This window comes from Anolis sagrei, chromosome 6 (genome assembly GCF_037176765.1).
Source record: "Anolis sagrei isolate rAnoSag1 chromosome 6, rAnoSag1.mat, whole genome shotgun sequence".
In the NCBI taxonomy this organism is placed as follows: domain Eukaryota; kingdom Metazoa; phylum Chordata; class Lepidosauria; order Squamata; family Dactyloidae; genus Anolis; species Anolis sagrei.
Genome location: NC_090026.1, coordinates 94,308,546 through 94,330,426, shown reverse-complemented (window position 1 = coordinate 94,330,426; position 21,881 = coordinate 94,308,546). Strand labels below are relative to the sequence as shown.

The following is a 21,881-nucleotide window of genomic DNA, read 5'->3' as shown; positions in this document are numbered from 1 at the left end:
AGTACTGTGGACTCAATCCATGATAGATCTGGACCAAACTTGGCACGAATACTCTGTATGCCCAAATGTGAATGAAGGTGGACTTTGGGGCAAATAAGACCTCGACATATTGTTGAAGGCTTTCATGGCTGGAATCACTAGGTTCTTGTGGGTTTTTTCGGGCTATATGGCCATGTTCTAGAGGCATTTTCTCCTGACGTTTCGCCTGCATCTATGGCAAGCATCCTCACTACCTTTGAGGATGCTTGCCATAGATGCAGGCGAAACATCAGGAGAAAATGCCTCTAGAACATGGCCATATAGCCCGAAAAAATCCACAAGAACCTAAGACCTCGACATTTGGGAGTGGTAGTTGGTGGGATTTATAGTTCACCAACAATCAAAGAGCAGTCTGAACCCCACCAACAATAGAATTGGGCCAAACTTCCCACACAGAACCCCCATGACCAACGGAAAATACTGTGTTTTCTGATGGTCTTTGGTGACCCCTCTGACACCCTCTCACAACCCCCCACTCCCAGGGGTCCCGACCTCTAGGTTAAAAAACACTGAGTTATAAGATTTAAATTGCTCTTATGCTCCTCGGTGCCAAAACATGGAATCCAGGCTTCTGCCTCCTGCAGAATTCTGGGTTTTGTAGTTTAGTGAGACTGTTAAAGGCTCCCCCCCCCCTAAACTACAAACCCCAGAATTCTGCAGGAGGCAACAACTGGATTTTAAGTGGATTTTTTTCTCTAGTATGATGAGGCCAAAGGTCAGACTAAGGAGGCCCCCTCCCTTCCTTCCCATCCCTTCATTTCTTTTGAGTCAAAACTTCATTTTCAACATTCCAGGTCTACATATAACACAGTTGTACTGTCCAGTTTTTCAACTCCAGTTCGCCCTTCCATCTGTGAGTTGAGCCCAGCGTTGACAATGCCTGCACAAGAGATTGCAACGCAGGTTGCGTGAGGCATCAGGAAGAGGGACTAAGAGGGGGTCGTTTGGAAAGTCCCTATTCGTGAAGTCCCACCTTATTGGTCAAGGAGAGGCGAGGGGGCGGGCCCTTTCTCCCGCTCGGAGGAGGGGGGCGGTGTCTAACGGGGCTCCACTGGGCTTGGGAAAGACTCCGCAGAGCATCTCCTCTGCCCAAAGCAGTCCCAGAAGAGGCGGAGGGGAGAGCGAGGCCAGTGGCTCCACCTGGCTGGGCTGCTGCGCCCTTTCACAGGTAGTTCTTGCCAAGGCGCACCTGCCAGCATCGCATCCCACTTTCTCCCCGTCAAAGGTAAGGCAGGGAACTCTCTTGGCTTCGAGGTAAAAGGAGGGAAAAAAACTTTGGATGTACTTGAAAGAAGCTTTGAAGGCGTCTCTAGAACAGTGTTTCTCAACCCTGGGGGGGAGGTCACAAGGGGGTGTCAGAAGGTTTGCCAAAGACTATCAGAAAACACAGCATTTTCTGTTGGTCATGGAGGTTCTGTGTGGAAAGTCTGGCCCAATTATATTGTTGGTGGGGTTCAAAATGCTTTTTGATTGTAGGTGAACTAGAAATCCCATCAACTACAACTCCCAAATGCCAAGGTCTATGTTCCCCAAACTCCACCAATGTTCACATTTGGGCATATGGAGTATTCATGCCAAGTTTGGTCCAGATCTATTATGGATTGAGTCCACAGGTGAACTACAACTCCCAAGCCAAGGTCAGTGCACACCAAATCCAGTATTTCCTGTTGGTCATGGGAGTTCTGTGTGCCAAGTTTGGATCAATTTCATCATTGGTGGAGTTCAAAATGCTCTTTGATTGTAGGTGAACTATAAATCCCATCAACTACAACTCCCAAATGTCAAGGTCTGTGTTCCCCAAACTCTACCAATGTTCACATTTGGGCATACTGAGTATTCATGCCAAGTTTGGTCCAGATCTATTATGGATTGAGTCCACAGGTGAACTACAACTCCCAAGCCAAGGTCAGTGCCCAACAAATCCAGTATTTCCTGTTGGTCATGGGAGTTCTGTGTGCCAAGTTTGGATCAATTTCATCATTGGTGGAGTTCAGAATGCTCTTTGATTGTAGGTGAACTATAAATCCCATCAACTACAACGTCCAAATGACAAAATCAATCCCTTCCAACCTCACCAGGAAGGTGAGGAAGGTTGGGAACCACTGGCTTAGAGAGTGCTTCCTCTGAAATAAACTGCCTCCTCCTGCAAAAGCAGGTGTTTTGAATGTAACCAAGTTTGTTACATTTCTGCTTCTGCCATTGGAGTAAACCTTGAGTTATCCCTTATGACCGGATCTCTCTCCATGAACCAGCCCAACTCTTAGATCCTTGGGGAAGGCACTCCTTTTGCCCTTGCCATTATCACAGGCTCTTCTTGTAAGCACAAGGGAGAGAGCCTTCTCTTCTGTGGCCCCTCCGACTCTGGAACTCATTGCCCGGTGAGATTAGGAAGGCCCCTACCTTAAAAATTTTCAAGAGGGATCTCAAAACCTGGCTTTTCCGATGTGCTTTTGGAGAGTAGCCATATTATCATACACAGTTGCTCCCCCTCAATGGTTTTTGTCCCCAGAGTTTGAAGAAAACAGCACTCTCTAACTTGACACTTTCCAAAAGTCTTGGGCAAATGCCTGTATGAAGATCTATATTTATGTCCCCGTTCCTTATGAGTTTCTCCCTCACAAACAATCTGCTCCATCCCTATCTCATCCTGATTTTAGTATTTTTAGTATCTTAGTTTTATCTTGCACATGTGGCCCACTCATTGTTATGTTACGTTATTTTATTTTACCGTGTATGATTTTGCTTTATTGTTTTTGTACTCATATGTTGTATGTATTTTACTATGTTGTTATTGTGTTTTGGTTTTACTTTATTGTAATATGCTGTTGGGCTTGGCCTCATGTAAGCCACCCTGAGTCCCCATTGGGGAGATGGTGGTGGGGTATTAAATAAAGTGTATTATTATTATTATTATTATTATTATTATTATTATTGGAAAGCCTTGGGACTAGAACTGTTCTGCATTTTAGAGATATATTTGGGTTTATGGATACAGACAGTTCCCAAGTTATGAACAAGATAAGTACTATCCAAGGCTTTCATGGCCGGAATCATTGGGTTGTAAATTTTTCAGCCTGTATGGCCATGTTCCAGAAGCACTGAATGCTTCTGGAACATGGCCATATAGCCTGAAAAACTTACAACGCAGAACAAGATAGGTTCTGTAGGTTTAATCTTCAGGGTGGCGCAGTGGGTTAAACTGCTGAGCTGCTGAATTTGTTGACCGAAAGGTCACAGGTTTGAATCTGGGGAGGGGCGTGAGCTCCCATTGTCAGCCCCAGCTTCTGCCAACCTAGCAGTTTGAAAACATGCAAATGTGAGTAGATCAATAGGTACCGCTCCGGCGGGAAGGTAATGGTGCTCCATGTAGTCATGCCGGCCACATGACCTTGGAAATGTCTACGGACAATGCTGGCTCTTTGGCTTAGAAATAGAGATGAGCACCACACCCCAGGGTCAGACACGTCTGGACTTAATTTCAGAGGAAAACCTTTACCTTTACCTGGAACAGGTGCATTTTTAAACTTTAACTCAGTGGTTCTCCATCTTTCTAATGCCACGACCCATTAATAAAGTTCGTCATGTTGTGGTGACCCTCAGCCATAACAATACGTTTGTTGCTACTTCATAACTATAATTTTACTACTGTTATGAATCATCATGTAAATACCTGATATGCAGGATATATTTTCTTTCACTGGACCAATTTTGACACAAATATCCCATATGCCCAAATTTGAATACTGGTAGGGTTGGGGAGGGGGGATTGGTTATGTCATTTGTGTGTTGTAGTTGCTGGGATTTATAGTTCACCTGCAATAAAAGAGCAATATGAACTCCACTACTGATGGAATTGAATAAAACTTGGCACACAGAACTCCCATGGCCAACTGAAAATACTTTGGTGGGCATTGAACTTGAGTTTTGAAGTTGTAGTTCACCTACATCCAGGGAGCACCGTGGATTCAAATAATGGTGGATCTGGACCAAACTTGGCACAAGTACTCAATATGTACAAATGTGAACACTGGTGAAGTTTGGGAATTCTTCTGGATTCCAGGCTCAGCAATGAATCCAGAAGAATTCCCAAGCTGCAAACCTGTGTTTTCAGGTGGAGTGTAACCCTGTCTAGCGCAGGCTGTAACCCTATACCCTGTTTGGGGTACACACATAGACACATTTCACTGGAGTTAGTTTTAAAATGTGCCTGTTCCAATTTACAAACAAATACAACTGACAAACAAATCTACAGAAAACCTATATATGTATATGCTTGTCTATATAGAGGGAGCGAGGGAGGGAGTATAAGCTTTGAATAGCATAGGGAAGGGCGAACACTTTTGTGGTGTTTCTTTTGCTGTCTGTACCTATGTTCAAAAGATTTTACAGCACTTTCTTTCCCTGTGATAATTGGATTTTGAAAAAGTTACTTGTGGAAATGAGGATTGGTGAGAAAGCATCAATGGAGACACTTTTCCCCCATGATAACGCTTTCAGGAGTGAATTTCCCTTCAGAGGGATAGATTTCTCTCACCTCTTTTCTTACCTATGAGTCAAATATTTGGAAATGGAACATTGTAACAGTTTTTTCCCTTTCCATTTTTTAATTTATTTGCATACATTAACAACTTACAGTGTAAACAGAACACAAAACAGTGAACATTTTTACAAACACATAACCCCACCACCAACATGGAACATTGTAACAGTTTACAAGTCCTCGAAGTTATAGTCCATCACCAAATTATCTATTAAGCCATATTTTGTATTGCATTGCATTGTCTGGCCATTAAACGACAGGTGTAGATAATGTTGCGAATTGTGCGGAATCTGTTCAAAGACATAGTAGCTTCACACAGTTGAAAAGAGGAAAAATAAATTTATTCTTATTCAGCAGAGTCAAAAACAACTCGTGGCATAGCATCAAAATAAATTCTACAGAGTAACAAACTTACATAGCCATTGCATGCATTACAAGACGCAAAGAGCATGGCTTCTCCAACTTCCAGAGCAGAAGTCCAGCGTGTATCCAAAAAGACAGTTATACTTCACCAGGTGTGGTTCAAAACTTACTGACCTTAATTAGAACCTGCACATAATGATCACCAGCAATGAGGTTTTCTACTTAATGCATACATCTACTTCAACCTTGGTGTTCATGCTTGCAAAAATTACCCTGTTCTCTCAGTATTCCTTAACAGATAAGAGAGAGGGTAGGAGGACAGAAGCTGATCCATGTTAAATTGGGACCCAGTTCTACTGAAAATAGTGTCTGGGGTTTATTAGGAAAATCAGTGGTTTCTTTCTGGGTTAGGACATGATTAGAAGTTGATCACATCCTTCTGTTGCTTTAGACTACAGGGAACACTGATTTCTGCGTATTCTTGAAAAATGTATGAACTGCCTGTAGAAGAATGAAAAGTGTCCCATTTGAGCTTGAACTGTCAGTGGGAGGAGAACCTCAGGCAGGTGAAGGTTGCTTCTCTGCCTTGTCCTTTTCTCAACCAAAGTGATTCTGATTCAGCTGCTAAAAAGATTCAAAGTTTTGAGGTGCTAGTGCACAAAACTAGGTCTGTACACAGGACAACAATGCTTATCTGAGACTAATTCTGGTTTACATTATCAAGACTTGACTATATAAAGATCTAGTACTTGTATTCTCCTTAGTTTATGGGGTGGAACATTGCTTGGATTACTAGGAAAGAAAAGTCACTGAGATCTCCTGGAATTGTACTGTTCCGTTTCAGACAAGGACATAAAATTGGTCAGCTTGCTTTTATTTGGATCTTACATTAACTAATGAAATGCTTTCTGGGGAATTCATATTTGTATGAATGCGGTTACTTCCTTAGGATTCAGACAAGATGTTTCAGTAACATGAACAGACACCAATTTGTGCTTTTTGGTCTATATTATCTTGCTGACGCAGTTTCTACCTGATGAAGGAGGCAATCTGCTAGAAACATCTTGAGAAACTTTACTTAGATTCTGAAGATATTTCAGTCCCTTTGGGGCAAAAGCTGGTATGATTATCAAGTCCTATACAGCACTGTCCCTGGATATTTTGCCATTTTAAACGATGACAGAGGGCACATCTACACTTCCATCAGTTTGAAACCAGCATAGAAGGAAGTGGTTTTGTTGCACGGATCATTAAAATAACCCTAGAATCGGTTTAAGGGCTGGATGGTGATTATACAAATTACAGAGCTCATCTCGAACCGGGTAAAGGATCTGCAGTATCCACAGCTTGATACCCACAGAGAATACTTTTTTTGCCTACTCTTCCTATTGGAATGCTCATATGTAAATCATTGGAGCACTTCAGGTGTCCGCACAGCAATTCTCATTTTGTGGAGCTGATTTTGTCATGCAATGCAGTTTACACTAGAGTGTGTTGATGCACAGTAAGGACTTTATTTCAGATAATTCCTCACTTTGCTTATATTAATTTAAATCCCTGTTTTCATGCTGTGCATTGTATAGAAGCTACACTTGCAAGCTGTGTTAAATTATCAGTATATATGTGCCCAGAGACTGCTTAGCTGATACAAAAAAGGGGTGAAATGCAGTTTGTATGTGAAGTTGACTACAGAAAGAACACTAGGGGCTCATCTACATCTACACAGAAATCTGGCACCAGTCCAGAGCAGAAATACTCTGGGCTGACTACAAAGTTGTTCCGACACTCTGACTCTGATTTGTAACAGCAGTGGGGATGGATTCCACATGGTCCAATTGAGCCCAAACTGGTTCAATCTGGTCAGATTCTCGCCTTGACCTTCTCTATCGAATTCACCGCCGTGGCCGCTGGCAGAACGTTCTGGAATGCTCCTGTTTGTTTCCAGGGGACTTTGGTGACATTTGCAAATTAGCTCCCTCTTCTTGATTGTGCATCCCCTTTGCTGATGTCAGCAAAGGAGTTTGGTGATAGCCTGAAGCTCTCCTAAGCTAACTAAGCCAACTGGCTACCTTGGCAATGACATAATATGATGTCAAACCATCTCCTTTTCCCTGTCTTGCCAAGGGACCTTATAGGGTGATGGTGGTGCTGGCTCTTGTGGACAGCAGACTGATTTGCTGTTCCCATTCTGTCCAGTGTGCAGGCCTGCTCTGGAATTTTAGTTAAGTTACAGTGTATTTCCTAATTTTGCTCAAGGTGGGGATAAACTGGTTCAACCCAGTTTACCTCATCTTAAGGACTGGATGTCCCTGGATATTGTCTAGATCAGGAGTTCTCAAATCTTTTCAGCTGCAAAGCCTTTTTGAAGCAGAAGTTTCTTGTAGAGCCCTAAGAAATGTTATCTATCTGTCTGTCTGTCTATCAGGCAAGAGAAAACTTTTTGACACATTGTGTTTAAAATTTGACATACAGGCCAAGTCAGTGGTTGATGGATGGAGAGTGTTTGTGTGAACTAACTGAAAAAAAACATGAATGAATTCCTATGCACATCTTGTTTTTAATGCAAAAAAGGAATGAAAAACAATATAATATTAAAAATGAAGAACAATTTTAACCAACATAAACGTCACAGTATTTCAATGGAACACCCACATGGCCCTCCAGTTCAACCCCCTTCTGCCATGCAGAAGAAGCACAATCAAAGCACCCCTAAGAGATGACCATCCAACCTTTATAATAATAATAATAATAATAATAATAATAATAATTATTATTATTATTATAGTTCAGCTTCACTGAACATTTTGTTTCTGATCAAGCTCTGTTATCTGTGACTCAGGATACTCTTGTTTCCACAATTGCTACATCCTTTTTTGGTAGCCATGCTTTTGAGATTCTGATTTGCAATAGCATTTCATAACTCTGCAGTTTTCTGGCGTTGTATATTTCCACCGCTTCTGTCACTGTTTATTTGTATTTTGATTCTGTAGGCCACTTGTCGATGGATGTCCAGAATCAGCAGCATCCTGATTCTGGGTGTTTATTCTGGATGTCGACTGAGCCAGTATAGACTTTGTTTTGGTTTGTTTCTCCATAGTCCTTATGGGTTAGGTGCTCTTAGTTCCATTCCTCAGATGAGACCTCTCTGACTTGGACCTGCTGGTAGTTACACTACCACCAGCATAGCTCTCAGCATCCTTGAAGCAATTAAGCCCCCACCGTGACAAGGTGGCACCCATCGGGGAGGACGGAGGAATGAAACCTGCACAATAAACCAGAGCTGACAGGTAGCATAACAAAGCATTGCATGGGAAGTTCCTTGACAAAATTGAAGGAAAAGTGGATAAGGAGAAGACCTGGTTATGACTCACTAATGGAACACTGAAGGAGATAGAAGGCCTGATTCTTGCAACCATCAGAACAAATGCAATTAAGGCCAGGATCAAAAAATCAGCTGCTGACCCAAAGTGCAGACTGTACAAGGAAGCTGATGAAACCATTGATCATATCCTCAGCTGCTACAAGAAACTTGCACAGACAGATTACAAACAGGTACAACTATGTGGCCCTAATGATTCATTGGAACTTATATCACAAGTACAACCTGCCAGTAGTAAAGAACTGGTGGGATCATAAACCTGCAAAGGTAGTAGAAAATGAACATGCAAAAAGACTGTGGGACTTTTGAATCCAAACAGACGACGTTTTGGAACACAATACACCAGACATCATGATTCTGGAAAAGAAAAAAGTTTGGATTATTGATGTCGCCATACCAGTGACGGTCGCATTGATGAAAAACAACAGGGGAAAACTCAGCCATTATCAAGACCTCAAAACTTAACTGCAAAGGCTCTGGCATAAACCAGTACAGGTGGTCCCAATGGTAATCGGCACTCTGGGTGCCGTGCCAAAAGATCTCAGCCAACATTTGGAAACAATAAACATTGACAAAGTCATGATCTGTCAATTGCAAAAGGCCATCTTCCTTTGATCTGTTCACATCATTCGAAAATATATCACACAGTCCTAAACGTTTGGGAAGTATTCGACTTTCTCTTGCCTGATAGACAGACAGATAGATAACAAAATCCAGCATATATATCTTGTTTTCTGTGTCATACCATGTTTTTGTGTCAGTAAAATAATAATAGTAAACCCAGAGGACATCTGTTGGTGAGGAAAAAAGGCTTTTGGGGGCAGTAGAGGGGGAGGAGCAAGAAAGAGGAGGGAAAGCTTGGAGGGGAAGGGGGAGAAGGAGGAGGAAACACAGAGCGCCAAGGACTTCACAGGGCACACTTTGAGAACCACTGATCTAGACATCCAGGTTTGACCTCTGGTCCACTTTGAGTTAAAAGGCTGGTGTAGACAAACCGTGGAAGAATAATTATTAATACTTCTGGCTGTTATTATGTTTAGAATCTTCTTGAACTCCCCCACTCCAGGCCAGTTTTAGATATACTGTGAACTTCTGTCTTTGTCACTCATCTGGAATTCTAAAATCTAGACTACTCAAAAATATAAAACTGTCCACATAAATGGCTGAGATAATGACAGCTTTGCTTTCTTATGAGTCAAGGTATACAGACTTTATTTCACAAAATTATTAATAATATTATGTATAAAATTGCCATTAGGCTATGTATATAAGGTATACATGTCCCAAGCACTGGATAAGGGATCCTCAGCCTGTACATTGTGCTGTGGAGTGGATGCGGTATCAGTCATTTACAACTACACTGGTATTCCAGGCATATCAATTGTTTCTGTGAGCTCTGATTATTTTTCCACTGGTAAAATATTGAAACCGATACAGAAAGTTCTCTCTCCTTGATCTTTGAAATGTTAATCTGCAATTACTCTTTATTTCTTTTCTATGCTGATTTCAGGAGCTTGTGTATTTTGCCTGAAGTATTGAATACAACATTAAAGTGCAACCAATGTTTGTGTTTTCAGAAATGGAGACTGTAGTGCTATAGGTTTTGTTATGGCTTTCTCATGTAACAACAGCATTTTTTACAAATGTTGCAGATTTAAAAGGGTTTCTCTGGGCCCTTCCACACAACCCTATATCCCATTATCTGTGTGTGGACTCAGATAACCCAGTTCAAAGCGGATAGTGTGGGATTTTCTGCCTTCCTGGGATATAGGGCTGAGTGGAAGGGCCCTCAATGAATCTCAAGTGCCTCCAGTGTGGTTCTGTCATCAGCTTCTTCTAGTCATGCTGGAGAACTTGGAGATTTCTTGAGAAAACACCTCCCTCTAGGAACTCCAATGCAGTTCTAGAAGATGTAGACAATAGAGTTGTACTGAAAGGCCTAGAAATTTCTAGAGATGTGTTGTCTCAGATTAAATATTAATTCCTTTATTTGTAGCTTTTTTATTTTCATGGGGATCATTTGCCCCTAACCCCAGTGGATCTGGAGGACTGATTCTCTCCCTCAGTCCATAGCTATATTTTTACTCATTGCCCCCAAATACACCCAAATACTACAGGCAAAACTGATCCAACAGAACCTGTAAGTTTGCAACACACTTCTATATTTACAAGATGTAGTAGAAATTAACCTTGAGGAAAAAAAGTCCGGAGGAGGTAAGGGTATAGATGGATTGAGACTGAGTAATCCCTGAACTAGGCAAATGGACAATATAAGATCCCTTAATTTATTGTTTTGTATGCCTACAAGACAACCCTGTCTCTTCCGCAGCTCTTTCCACAGCTGACTTAAAGTGTTTAAAACCTTTTTATTCATTGAGACTTTTAAAGATGATGGTGTTTAATCAGGGTTTTTAATTCAGAGGGTGCTGTAGGTGAGATGGGGGAGCGGATATGAGTTTTAAATGCCATTGTATATCTATTGTATTTTAATTTTGTTTTTACCACACTACTATTTAATTTCTTTTTTATTGCTTTTTAACTTTTGTATTGTACCTTTTCAACTTGTGAAGTGTTAGCCACCTTGAGTCCCCACGAGGAGAAAAGCAGGGTATAAATAAAGAAAAATATAAAAAATAAAGGGTATAAATAAATAAAGCCCCCAGTGGCACAATGGGTTAAACTCTTGTGCCAGCAGGACTGCTGACAAAATGGTTGGTGGTTCAAATTTGGGGAGCAGGGTGAGATCCCATCTGTCAGCTCCAGCTTCTCATGTGGGAACATGAGAGAAGCTCCCACAGGATGCTAAAGCATCCAGGCGTCCCCTGAGCAACATCCTTGCAGACAAAAAAAATCTCTCACACCAGAAGCAACTTGGAGTTTCTCAAGTCGCTCCTGACACTAAAATAATAAATAAAATAAAGATAACAAATAAATAAATACAATTAAAAGCCCTTCCACACACCCATATAACCCAGAATATCAAGGCAGGTATTCCTCAATATCTGCTTTGAACTGGATTATCTGAGTCCACATTACCTTATAATCCAGTTCAGTGTGGATTTTATACAGCTGTGTGGAAGGGGCCACAGTTTACACAGTTACCTTTGTAGGAAGAGGGGGATGAAACCCTGCCTTTCTTCATAAATGCAGGGAAACTGCTGCACCCTCTCCTAGTTTGTGTGTTTTCATTAATAACTTTTGATGTGTTTGTCATAGTGTAATCTTTCTTGGCCATGTGTCTCAATGTGAAATGTTGAAAGGTTTGGAAACCCTGGGCTATATCCAAAGGTGTGCATCCTTTAACTTGTTTAACATTTTGTGTTTCCTCATTATGCAGATTTTTTGGTGAATGCTGTTTATTTTACCAACTGAATTGTGCCACAGAACAAAACAATGAAGACTAAAACCTACACAGTGAGTGGAGCCCACAGTCCTGGTAAGTTGTGATTTCCCCCCCCCCTTTATATTGGGATATCTTTTGTGTAGAAATATATTATGAATTGTCTTCCATGCATGTAGTATTATAAACTGTTCTGTTTTCATTGCTAAGCACTATGAAAATCTGAGCAAGTACTATGGGAGTTACCTGTTAGAGCAGCAATTCAATAGAGGTTTACAGTTGACTTTGGGTAAAAGTATGATAGCTGGAACCCAGTGCTTGTAGTGCTACGCTGGTTGCATAACACGGCTCTCATGAGACTATGCTTCTCTGTTTCCCCTCCCCCTTTCTACTGAACTACCATGTTGACTCTATGCTGTGTCTCGTGCACATGTTCCCTTCTCTAATTCAGAGCCACGTTATGGTTCCAGCTATCATACTTTCACCTGACTTTGTATGAGACTAAGACAATATGACTTCCCTAAACTCATCCAGTGATTTTCTATGTCCAGGAGGGATTTGAACTGTGATCTCCAGAATTGTAGACCAGTGCTCTCAATCCTCTTAAACTATGTTGGACTGTTTGGTCAGAAGAAATTATTGTATGCTGAAAACCACATGGTGTTTTTTGCACAATTTGAGAAAATTGTGCCGTTGGTTTACAAGCTTATTACTATTACAGATTGGGAGGGATAGCTAATACTCCAGAAGACAGGAGCAAAATTCAAAACAATCTTAACAGAGTAGAGAGATGGGCCAAAACTAACAAAATGAAGTTCAACAGCGACTAATGCAAGATACTCCACTTAGGCAGAAAAAATGAAATGCAAAGATATAGAATGGGGGACAACTGGTTCAACAACAGTACATGTGAAAAAGATCTTGGAATCCTCATGAACAACAAGTCAAACATGAACCAACAATGTCATGCGGCAGCTAAAGCCAATGGGATTGTGACTTGCATAAATAGGAGTATAGTGTCTTGATCCAAGGAGGTCATGCTACCCCTTTATTCTGCCTTAGTCAGGCAACACCTGGAATACTGTGCTCAGTTCTGAGCAACACAGTTGAAGGGAGATGTTGACAAGCTGGAATGTGTCCAGAGGATGGCGACTAAAATGACCAAGGGTTCTCCAGACCCTTGAGCATCTTAAAGACCTGGGCAATGGGCATGTTTTGCCTGCAGAAGAGAAGGCTGAGAGGAGACATGATTTGGGACCCACCTGCCTTTGGAACCGCACCTCCTACCACAAACCTGCACGATCTCTTCGATCCTCTGGAGAGGCCCTTCTCTCACCCCTTCCCCATCACAGGCTCGACTTGTGGGAATGAGGGAGAGGGCCTTTCCACTGTGGGCCCCCGCTTTTGGAACTCACTACCCAGGGAGATCAGGCAAGCCCCCACCCTAGCTGCTTTTAAGAAATATCTAAAAAACCTGGCTCTTCTAATGTGCCTTCAGAGAGTGACCACTCAACCCATCTGATCATTTTACCCTGTAGCTGCCCTCAGGATAAACCACCTTCCCCTCTTCCCTACAAAGGCCAAATCCCACTACTTATCTCTGTTGGACTCCTCTCTTACACATGCACTTTTATCCCTATCTTGCCCAAGGTTTTAACCTTTTAATATTTTACCTCATACATTTGGCCCGTCCTCTGTGTCTGATTTTATCATTCTATTTTATATTGTTGATTTTATTTGTTATTTCATATCTTGTTATGATGTATTTTTGTTATTGTGTGTTTAATTATGTTGTATTATTTTGGGTTTGGCCTCCTGTTAGCCACCCCGAGTCCCCTCTGCGGAGATGGTAGCGGGTTATAAATAAAAATGATGATGATGATCATGATGATTATTATTATTGTGGCTGTGTATAAATATGTGAGGGAAAGTCATAGGGAACTGGGAGCAAGCTTATTTTCTGCTGCCCTGGAGACTACGGTGCGGAAGAATGGCTTCAAACTACAGGAAAGGATATTCCACCTGAACATTAGGAAGAACTTCCTAATGATGAGAGCTGCTTAGCAGTAGAACTCTCTGCACCGGAATGTGGTGGAGGCTTCTTCTTCGGAGGCTTTTAAGCAGAGGGTGGATGACTATCTGTTGGGGATGCTTTGAATGCGATTTTCCTGCTTCTTGGCAGGGGGTTGGACTGGATGGCCCATGAGGTCTCTTCCAACTCAATGATTCTATGTTAGAGTAGGCTTAATTTCAACTTTTTTATCATCCCTTGTATGGAGCATCATCTCTGCACACACATGCACACACACACACACATGCATACTTCCTTGGACAAAAAAGTTTAAAATCCACATTTCAGTATTTTATATAATTCTGTTTATAAAGACAAGGTAGTGGTGTGGTTTTATTGTGTTGAAGAGCACACTTCACTTCCTTATTATATAACCTGTTGCATACAGATAGATTTTGAAAATCTTTTATTTCCTTTACCTTTGCACTCAATTGCATTGTAGAATTGTATGGCATATGTACAGACTACAAATGAGCTAAATCTTCTCAATTGACTTTACAATACCAACTCCTTTTGTATTTCTGTAGCATCTGGGATAATTCTTTTTTAAAAGAACAACTCCCAGAATTCTCCAACCAGGGTGATTCTGGCTGTGGGATTCTATACGTTGTTTTCTCCTAAAAGTAACCTTTGCATGTTCAACTTGTGTTTAGACAGACAGTATTTTCAAAACAGCTTGTGCTAATTCTAGATTGCTTTCCCATCAATAGACCTTACATGCAATGGCTATGACAATGCTGCTTTCCAGACCGAGGAAGTAATGGCACAAAAGAGTTATTTAAAGAAGAATAAGAAAAAGTAAGCACTTTTTAAAAGCCCTTTGGTGCCTTTAAATCAGTGGTTCTCAACCTTCCTAATGCCGCAACCCCTTAATACAGTTCCTCATGTTGTGGTGCCCCCCAACCATAACATTATTTTTGTTGCTACTTCATAACTGTAATTTTGCTACTGCAGTGAATCATAATGTAAATATCTGATATGCAGGATGTATTTTCATTCACTGAACCAAATTTGGCACAAACACCTAAAATGCTCAAATTTGAATACTGGCAGGGTGGGGGTTGATTTTGTCATTTAGGAGTTGTAGTTGTTGGGATTTATAGTTCACCTACAATCAAAGAGCATTCTGAACCCCACCAACAATGGCATTAAGCCAAACTTGGCACACAGAACTCCCACGACCAACAGGAAATACTGGAAGGGTTTGGTGGGCATTGGCCTTGAGTTTTGGAGTTGTAGTTCACCTACCTCCAGAGAGCACTGTGGAGTTAAACAATGATGGATCTTGACAAAATTTGACATGAATATTCAATATGCCCAAATGTCAATTCTGGTGGAGTTTGGGAAAAATAGACATTGACATTTGGGAGTTGTCGTTGCTGGGATTTATAGTTAATCTACAATCAAAGAGTATTCTGAACTCTACCAATGATAGAATTGGGCCAAACTTCCCACACAGAACCTCCATGACCAACAGAAAATACTGTGTTTTCTTGTGGTCTTTGATGACCCCTCTGACACCCCCTCACGACCCACTCAGGGGTCCTGACCCCCAGGTTGAGAAACACTTCTTTAAATTGAGAAAAATGACCAGAGTGGACTTACTGTTATGTGTAAATCTTTTTAGAAAGAAGAATGAGAAATCAGAGAAGAAAAAGAAACCACAAATGGTCGGGTTTTTTGAGTTGGTATGTAACCTGTTGATTTGCTTTTTCGTTACCATTTTGGAAGGAGTTCTGATATTTTCCGCACATGTGTAGCTATTTGAGGAAATAGTCCTTAAGCTCATGTTGTGCTTCCTGTTGTTCCACAATGTGCATGAGGTTGAGTTAACAAAGATAGTTTTTTTTTTGTCTTCTAAACATTGTTCCAAAAATGATGTTGCTCAGATGTAATGCTTATGTCATTTAGGCAGCATGGCACGACATGGTATCTTACGAAACTATACCATATAAATATGTCCTAATTGGAAAAAAGTATGAAATCACTTTTCATTTCAGCATAACCACTCCTTTGGCCTTGAAAGCTTTCAGTGGCAAAATGGTGAGCCCTAAGTCCCACTTCTGTATTCACTGGAGTTTTGGCAAGTTGAAACTCTTGTTCCATGTTACAAATACTACTAATCCAGTTCAGAAAGAACTGGAAAAATGAAGTTATTTGTTAACAGTACTGTGGCCCATTTTTTGTGGGAGTTTATTGTCTTGCCTCTGTAATTTGAAGCTAGCTTTGGACTGCATTAAATGACTAGTGAGTCCAAAAACCTCTACTCCTGGCACCAAATTTTGTGTTCAATAAATAATGCCTATGGACATATCTGTTTTGCTAACTGAATGTAGTTGCAATGTGACCCGCCTCGAGCCACAAGGAGAGACATGTAAGGAATAAAATTATTATTATTATTATTATTATTATTATTATTATTATCCAGCTTGGTTTTACCATAGACTCACACCTGAATCTCTAACCCAGAATTTCTCAAACTCTGCTCCTCCAGATGTTTTGGACTTCAGCTCCCACAATTCCTAACAGCTGATAAACTGGCTGGGATTTCTGGGAGCTGAAGTCCAAAACATCTTCTACTTGAGACTCAATATCAAAGCTTTAATAATAGATAAGAGTCACTCCTTAGCTTCTTTCCAATGTCCAGGCAGCCACACCACTTTCAGAAACACCATGGATGGTCTTGTAAAAAGCTTTGACAACTCACTTTACAAAATACTAAAGGAAAACAGGACCACCATAATATAATTGTTGTTGTTGTTGTTGTTGTTGTTGTTGTTATTATTTTAAAAAATCTCTTTGTGTTTCAAGATGGGGTGTACTCACTCCTAGATATTCCTGTAACTAGTCTGGCTGCCATGTTTTGAACTATTTGGAGTTTCCAAATGTTGAAAGGAAGTGGCTCAATGTGTAAAGCACATTGTGTAAGTCCAACTTACCAGTACATGAACTATCATCTTTAGGTCTTCCCATTCTAGGAAGGGGTGCAGCTGGTTTATCAGCCAAAGCTGATTGTAAGCACTCCTGACTGTTGCTTCTATCTGGGCTGACATTTTGAGAAACTGATCCAGGAGCACTCCCACCCAACCAAGGGAGGGGGAGAAAATCCCATCTTCTGATATCATTTTACTGCCAGTATGCCAACATAGAACTGGAAGGGACCTATTGCACTGAAGTTGGTGATGGGAATGTTGTGGTATTCTGAGATATTGACAGGTTTTACCCTTCAATAGTTGGGAAAAGGAAAGTCATAGGGAGGATGTAGACCAGTAGTGCAATACACATGGTGTTAAGGATAGGAGAATTATTTACAGGGAAGATGTAGACTGGCAGTAGGATACACAAAGTATCATATCATAGGGGGATATATTATAGGGGAAACTTGGACTGGAAGCCAGTGACCTCTCATTCCAGTTGAAGAAAAGGAAAACCATATAATAGGTCTAGAAGTAGAATTCTAATGAAGGTTTGCTTTTAATATTCTTTATGCAACTGCTGCACCATTTGATAGCTAGGGATAGGAGAATCACAGAAGAATCTCATGGAAAAAGTAATGAGATGGAGATGGAATTATGCAGTTGGGAAAAATTGCCAAGCTACAATGCAGGTTTGCCTGCCTTGTGCAATAAAGTTCTGACAAGGTCTTTTTGCCAAGGTTCAAGGGGTTGGCAACGTATTTGTATCAATTGGCTACAGCTGTTTCTTACTTTTTTAAGAACTGTGTTACAGCCAATAGATTACAGACTGTCACCTGTACACATATATCCACTTTGGGTATCACTCATATAGACTGACTTATTTATTTATTTATTTATTTACGACATTTATATGCCGCCCTTCTCACCCCGAAGGGGACTCAGAGCGGCTTACAAGGTATATATACATACAATATGTTATTAACATAGTACAATATGAGTTTTAAATATTGCTATATTGCACTATATCAATTATTCTGTAATATTATTAGTAATATTACATGTAATATAAATATATAATTATAATATCATATTATTAGTAGTAGTATTATATTGCATTATATTATAATATTATAAATATTATATGCATATACAATATATTATATATTATATTATAACATATTATTAGAATAGCACAGGAGACAAAGTGGAACTGTCCCCTGGCCCCCCTTTCTTCACTCCGGCCCAAAGCGGCATTACTGGCATTACTTCCAGGCTTGCCAAAAATGGGATTCATATTAGGTTACAACCAATATGAATTACACAGGATTGTCTCAATGAGTTCTTAATTCAATTTTTATATGTTCAAGTTTACAATTACCAGAGTGTTTATCTGAATAAAGAAAGTGTAATATTTGTGTTGATGTACAGAATCCACTTTCTTCAATGATTTCCTCGTATTTTTCTATTTTTTCCATAATCTAGTTCCAATTTGCAGACTGGCTAGATATTGTTTTAATGATAATTGGGCTTATCACAGCTGCTGCAGCTGGGATTGGACAGCCATTGCTGATTGTTGTGTTTGGTCAGATGACAAATAGCTTTGTGATACATGGGTCTGGCTACAATGTGTCTACAGGTAAGTTTCTAATTTTGCCCAAATAACTTTTTAAGAAAGTATTTTCAAGAAGTAGAAAGGCTGATAATATTGCTGGACAAGGAAAACTGTTGACTGCTGCCAATTAGAATTGCACGATTTTATTAAACAGGAAATCGTTAATGAATTTCAGTTCATAAAAGCTTTTCCTGGTATTCAGTATAGAAGTAACAGAAATTAATCCTTCCTAAATCTTTACAGAAAGTTAATTTTTGAATTTGAGATTTTTTTTCATGTCAGGAGTGACTTGAGAAACTGCAAGTCACTTCTGGTGTGAGAGAATTTGCCATCTGCAAGGATGTTGCCCAGGGGATGCCCCGATGTTTTGATGTTTTACCATCCTTATGGGAGATTTCTCTCATGTCCCCGCATGGGGAGCTGAAGTTGACAGAGGGAGCTCATCCACGCTCTCACCAGATTTGAACTTTTGGTCTTCAGTCCTGCCGGTGCAAGGGTTTAACACATTGCAGCACTGGGGGCTCCAAATTTGGAATACAAAATCCATATATTTATGTAAATTATCCAGTTCATTCAAAAGTGGCATCATTGCACACGTCAGCAGAAAATCCCCACTCAGGTATTGCTCCTGATTAGGCACTCAAAAAAGTAAGAAGCCAAGGCTACATAGGCAACTGATTATTATTTTCAGTTCTCTCCATATTGAGGCAGAAAGTCTCGAGGCATTTTCTATGTATATTTGCAGTTGTGAACCCCCTCAAAAGGCCATCCCCATTTGTATGGGGGTTTCTAGTCTATACTTACAACTAATTGTTGAACTGCTCCACAGACCTTTTAACTCAAGTGTATGGGGTAGAGCTTAAACAGATGTTAATGGGTGTGATCCACATGTGCAAATACCTGGTGAGACCGTACTCAGGAATTGAGCAATGTGTGGTCCTCCAGATGATTTTAGAATGCAACATCTGTTAGTTCTAGCCAGTATAGTGAATGCTGAAGAATCATGGGGGATGTGGTTTAACAATATTTAAAAACTACACATTTCTGATCCTTATGCTATCCTATTCATAATCTGGTTAATGTTTGAAGTATGTACCCCTAAAGTATGCCTGCGTATTGGTCAACAACTACCAAAATCACCTAGGTACTATTGTAAAAAAAACAAATCTAGTTCTGCTTTAAAGGAGAACTAGAAAAATGTATTCACACATTATCAAGAAAAGCTTGGGTGTTTTTTGCATGATTAAAAACCCCTTCATACATTTTCTGTTCTTGTTTTGATAGATGACTTCATACATGTATATGCTTATTTATTTATTTATTTATTTATTCATTTATTTACTTTGCTTATATACCGCTGTATCTCAAGCCCAAAGGCGACTCACGGCGGTTCACAAACAGTAAAAACAGTAGAAACAGCAGTGGTTCCATACAACATATAACAATTGACTTAACACATTATCCATAAATTACCAATAAGCAATTACAATGCACAATTATTACAAAAAAAACAACCGTACCCAATCTTCTCATCATCCAAGCGTAGTCCAGGTTCGTCGTCCATTGTTCCATTCCTATGTTCCATTACCAGATTGTGCTAAATTACTCAAAGGCCTGTATTTATATACCGCCTTTCTCACCCCTGGGGGAACTCAAGGTGGTTTACAACATACTAATGGCAAAAATTCAATTCCAACATACAGTACACAAAGAAATCCTAACTAATTACAACTATGAACTTAAAATCAATTAAAACCATTGAACATAAGACATACATAAAATTTAAACATTCAGACAAAGCTTAAAATCATACTAGTATAAATATATTTAAATCCCATGATCTAGAAATAATAGTAAGCAGATTACCACTGTTTAGTAGCTGTTTTGATTAAATTACACTGCCGACTGCAATATCCCCAACCTATCTAAGGGTTCAGTACCTTAGATATCTCCTTTAAAGGACAGATTAAACCCCAGACTGGAATCCTTAGACAAAGAAGCCACTAGCTTCTGGCTTTTGCTATATGCTGAAAATATTATACGCAAATGTATGCCCTCTGCTTAGTCCAGTTCTGAGTTCATATTTTAGGGAAAGTAATTGAACCATCTAGTTAGTCAAGTCCAAAAATCAGAATTATAGCAGGCAGCCAACAAGCTGAGTAAATAGCATTTCTGTTAGGACAGTAATACCTATGTGAAAATGCCATGATGGCATTGCCGTGACACCTTTCACCACATTTTCTGTTTATATTCCTTATGTATTTTCTTCTTTCTTCTTATTTTAAAGACAGTAATCAAACATATAATGCATCATGTCCAGAAGCAATGACAGATTTAGAAGCTGTAATGACCCAGTAAGTCTTTACAATTATTGCTTTTTGTTTATCATTTTATTTTGCTTATAAGCCCACTTACGATGAAGCTTCTATTTTGTTGCATCTGCCAGTTTTACATAGGCCTGCTCCTTGTTGGTACTCAGTTTTGATATTAAAGTGAGCTTCTACAAAATGATGGTTGGATGGTATGTAAGCCGAGCTAAATTGTTGAAGATATATAAAAATACTATTCGCTTATGTTGGAAATGTGAAACTCATCAAAATTCTTTCTACCATATCTGATGAACCTGTCAGAAAGCAAAAGATTATTGGAGACTGATACAAAATTTTATACAAGAGAGCTTTAATGTTGGAATACAGCTAGAATCCTCTTTATTTTTACTGGGACTTCCAAATGAACAAACAAAACATGAATTTCAAGTTATTAAATTATATCATTTTAGCGGAAAAAATACTTTATGTGCAAAAATGGAAAAATAAAAAATACCTTCAAAAGAAAACTGCATTATAAATTAGAGAATAGGATAGTTCATGTGAGAAGGTGATTAGGAAATGTTTGAGAGAGGAGAAGAAAGTAGCAAGAAATCTGTACGAACAAATCATAACAGTAGACGAAGAAATAATAGAGGAAATTTTCCAAACATGGAGAATGGACATGGAAATTGAGAGGGAAGACATCCAAAGGGAAATAAGAAATATAGCAAAAGAAAAGTATAATGTATTAAGGGAAGCAAGAAGGAAATGTTACAAAAATGGTACAGAACTCCTGCACAACTTTTACATTTTTTGCCAGGGATAAAGGATAGGTGTTGGCATGGTTGTGAACAAAGAGGGGTTTTTAATCATATAATATGGGAATTTGATTGAGTGCAAGAATACTGGACAATGATTGAAGGAGAAATCAATAAAATGTTAAATTTACAAATAGCAATCTATATAAATAAAAATGTAATGTTCGTTTGTGGGATTAACATAACTCAAAAACCACTGGACAAATTGACACCAAATTTGGACACTTCACCCCTAACAGACTAACTGGTGACCATCACTCATAAAAACATTGAAAAACACAGCAGAAGAGACTTTTAAAGCCAAAAAATACATTACAACTCATGCAAAAAACCACATACACACATACACATATACACACATATATGCACACACAAAACACATATACATGGAAAGGGGGAGGGAGGGAGGGAGGGAGGGAGGGAGGGAGGGAGGGAGGGAGGGAGGGAAGGAAGGAAGGAAGGAAGGAAGGAAGGAAGGTGTCCAATTCTGGG

The 21,881-nt window shown here is 39.8% G+C and overlaps 1 protein-coding gene across 1 annotated transcript in view; it reads left to right on the top strand.

The window, feature by feature from the left end:
* Positions 1–1,080: 1,080 nt before the first annotated feature.
* The window catches only part of ABCB5 (ATP binding cassette subfamily B member 5), a 62,520-nt gene continuing 41,719 nt past the window's right edge, over positions 1,081–21,881 (top strand). Inside the window, exons 1-6 of the mRNA XM_060782111.2 lie at positions 1,081–1,264; positions 11,659–11,757; positions 14,443–14,530; positions 15,360–15,420; positions 18,133–18,286; positions 20,550–20,616. Of these exons, the coding sequence (XP_060638094.2) occupies positions 11,715–11,757; positions 14,443–14,530; positions 15,360–15,420; positions 18,133–18,286; positions 20,550–20,616 (413 nt within the window). The 5' untranslated portion in view covers positions 1,081–1,264; positions 11,659–11,714. The remainder of the gene's footprint in view (positions 1,265–11,658; positions 11,758–14,442; positions 14,531–15,359; positions 15,421–18,132; positions 18,287–20,549; positions 20,617–21,881) is intronic.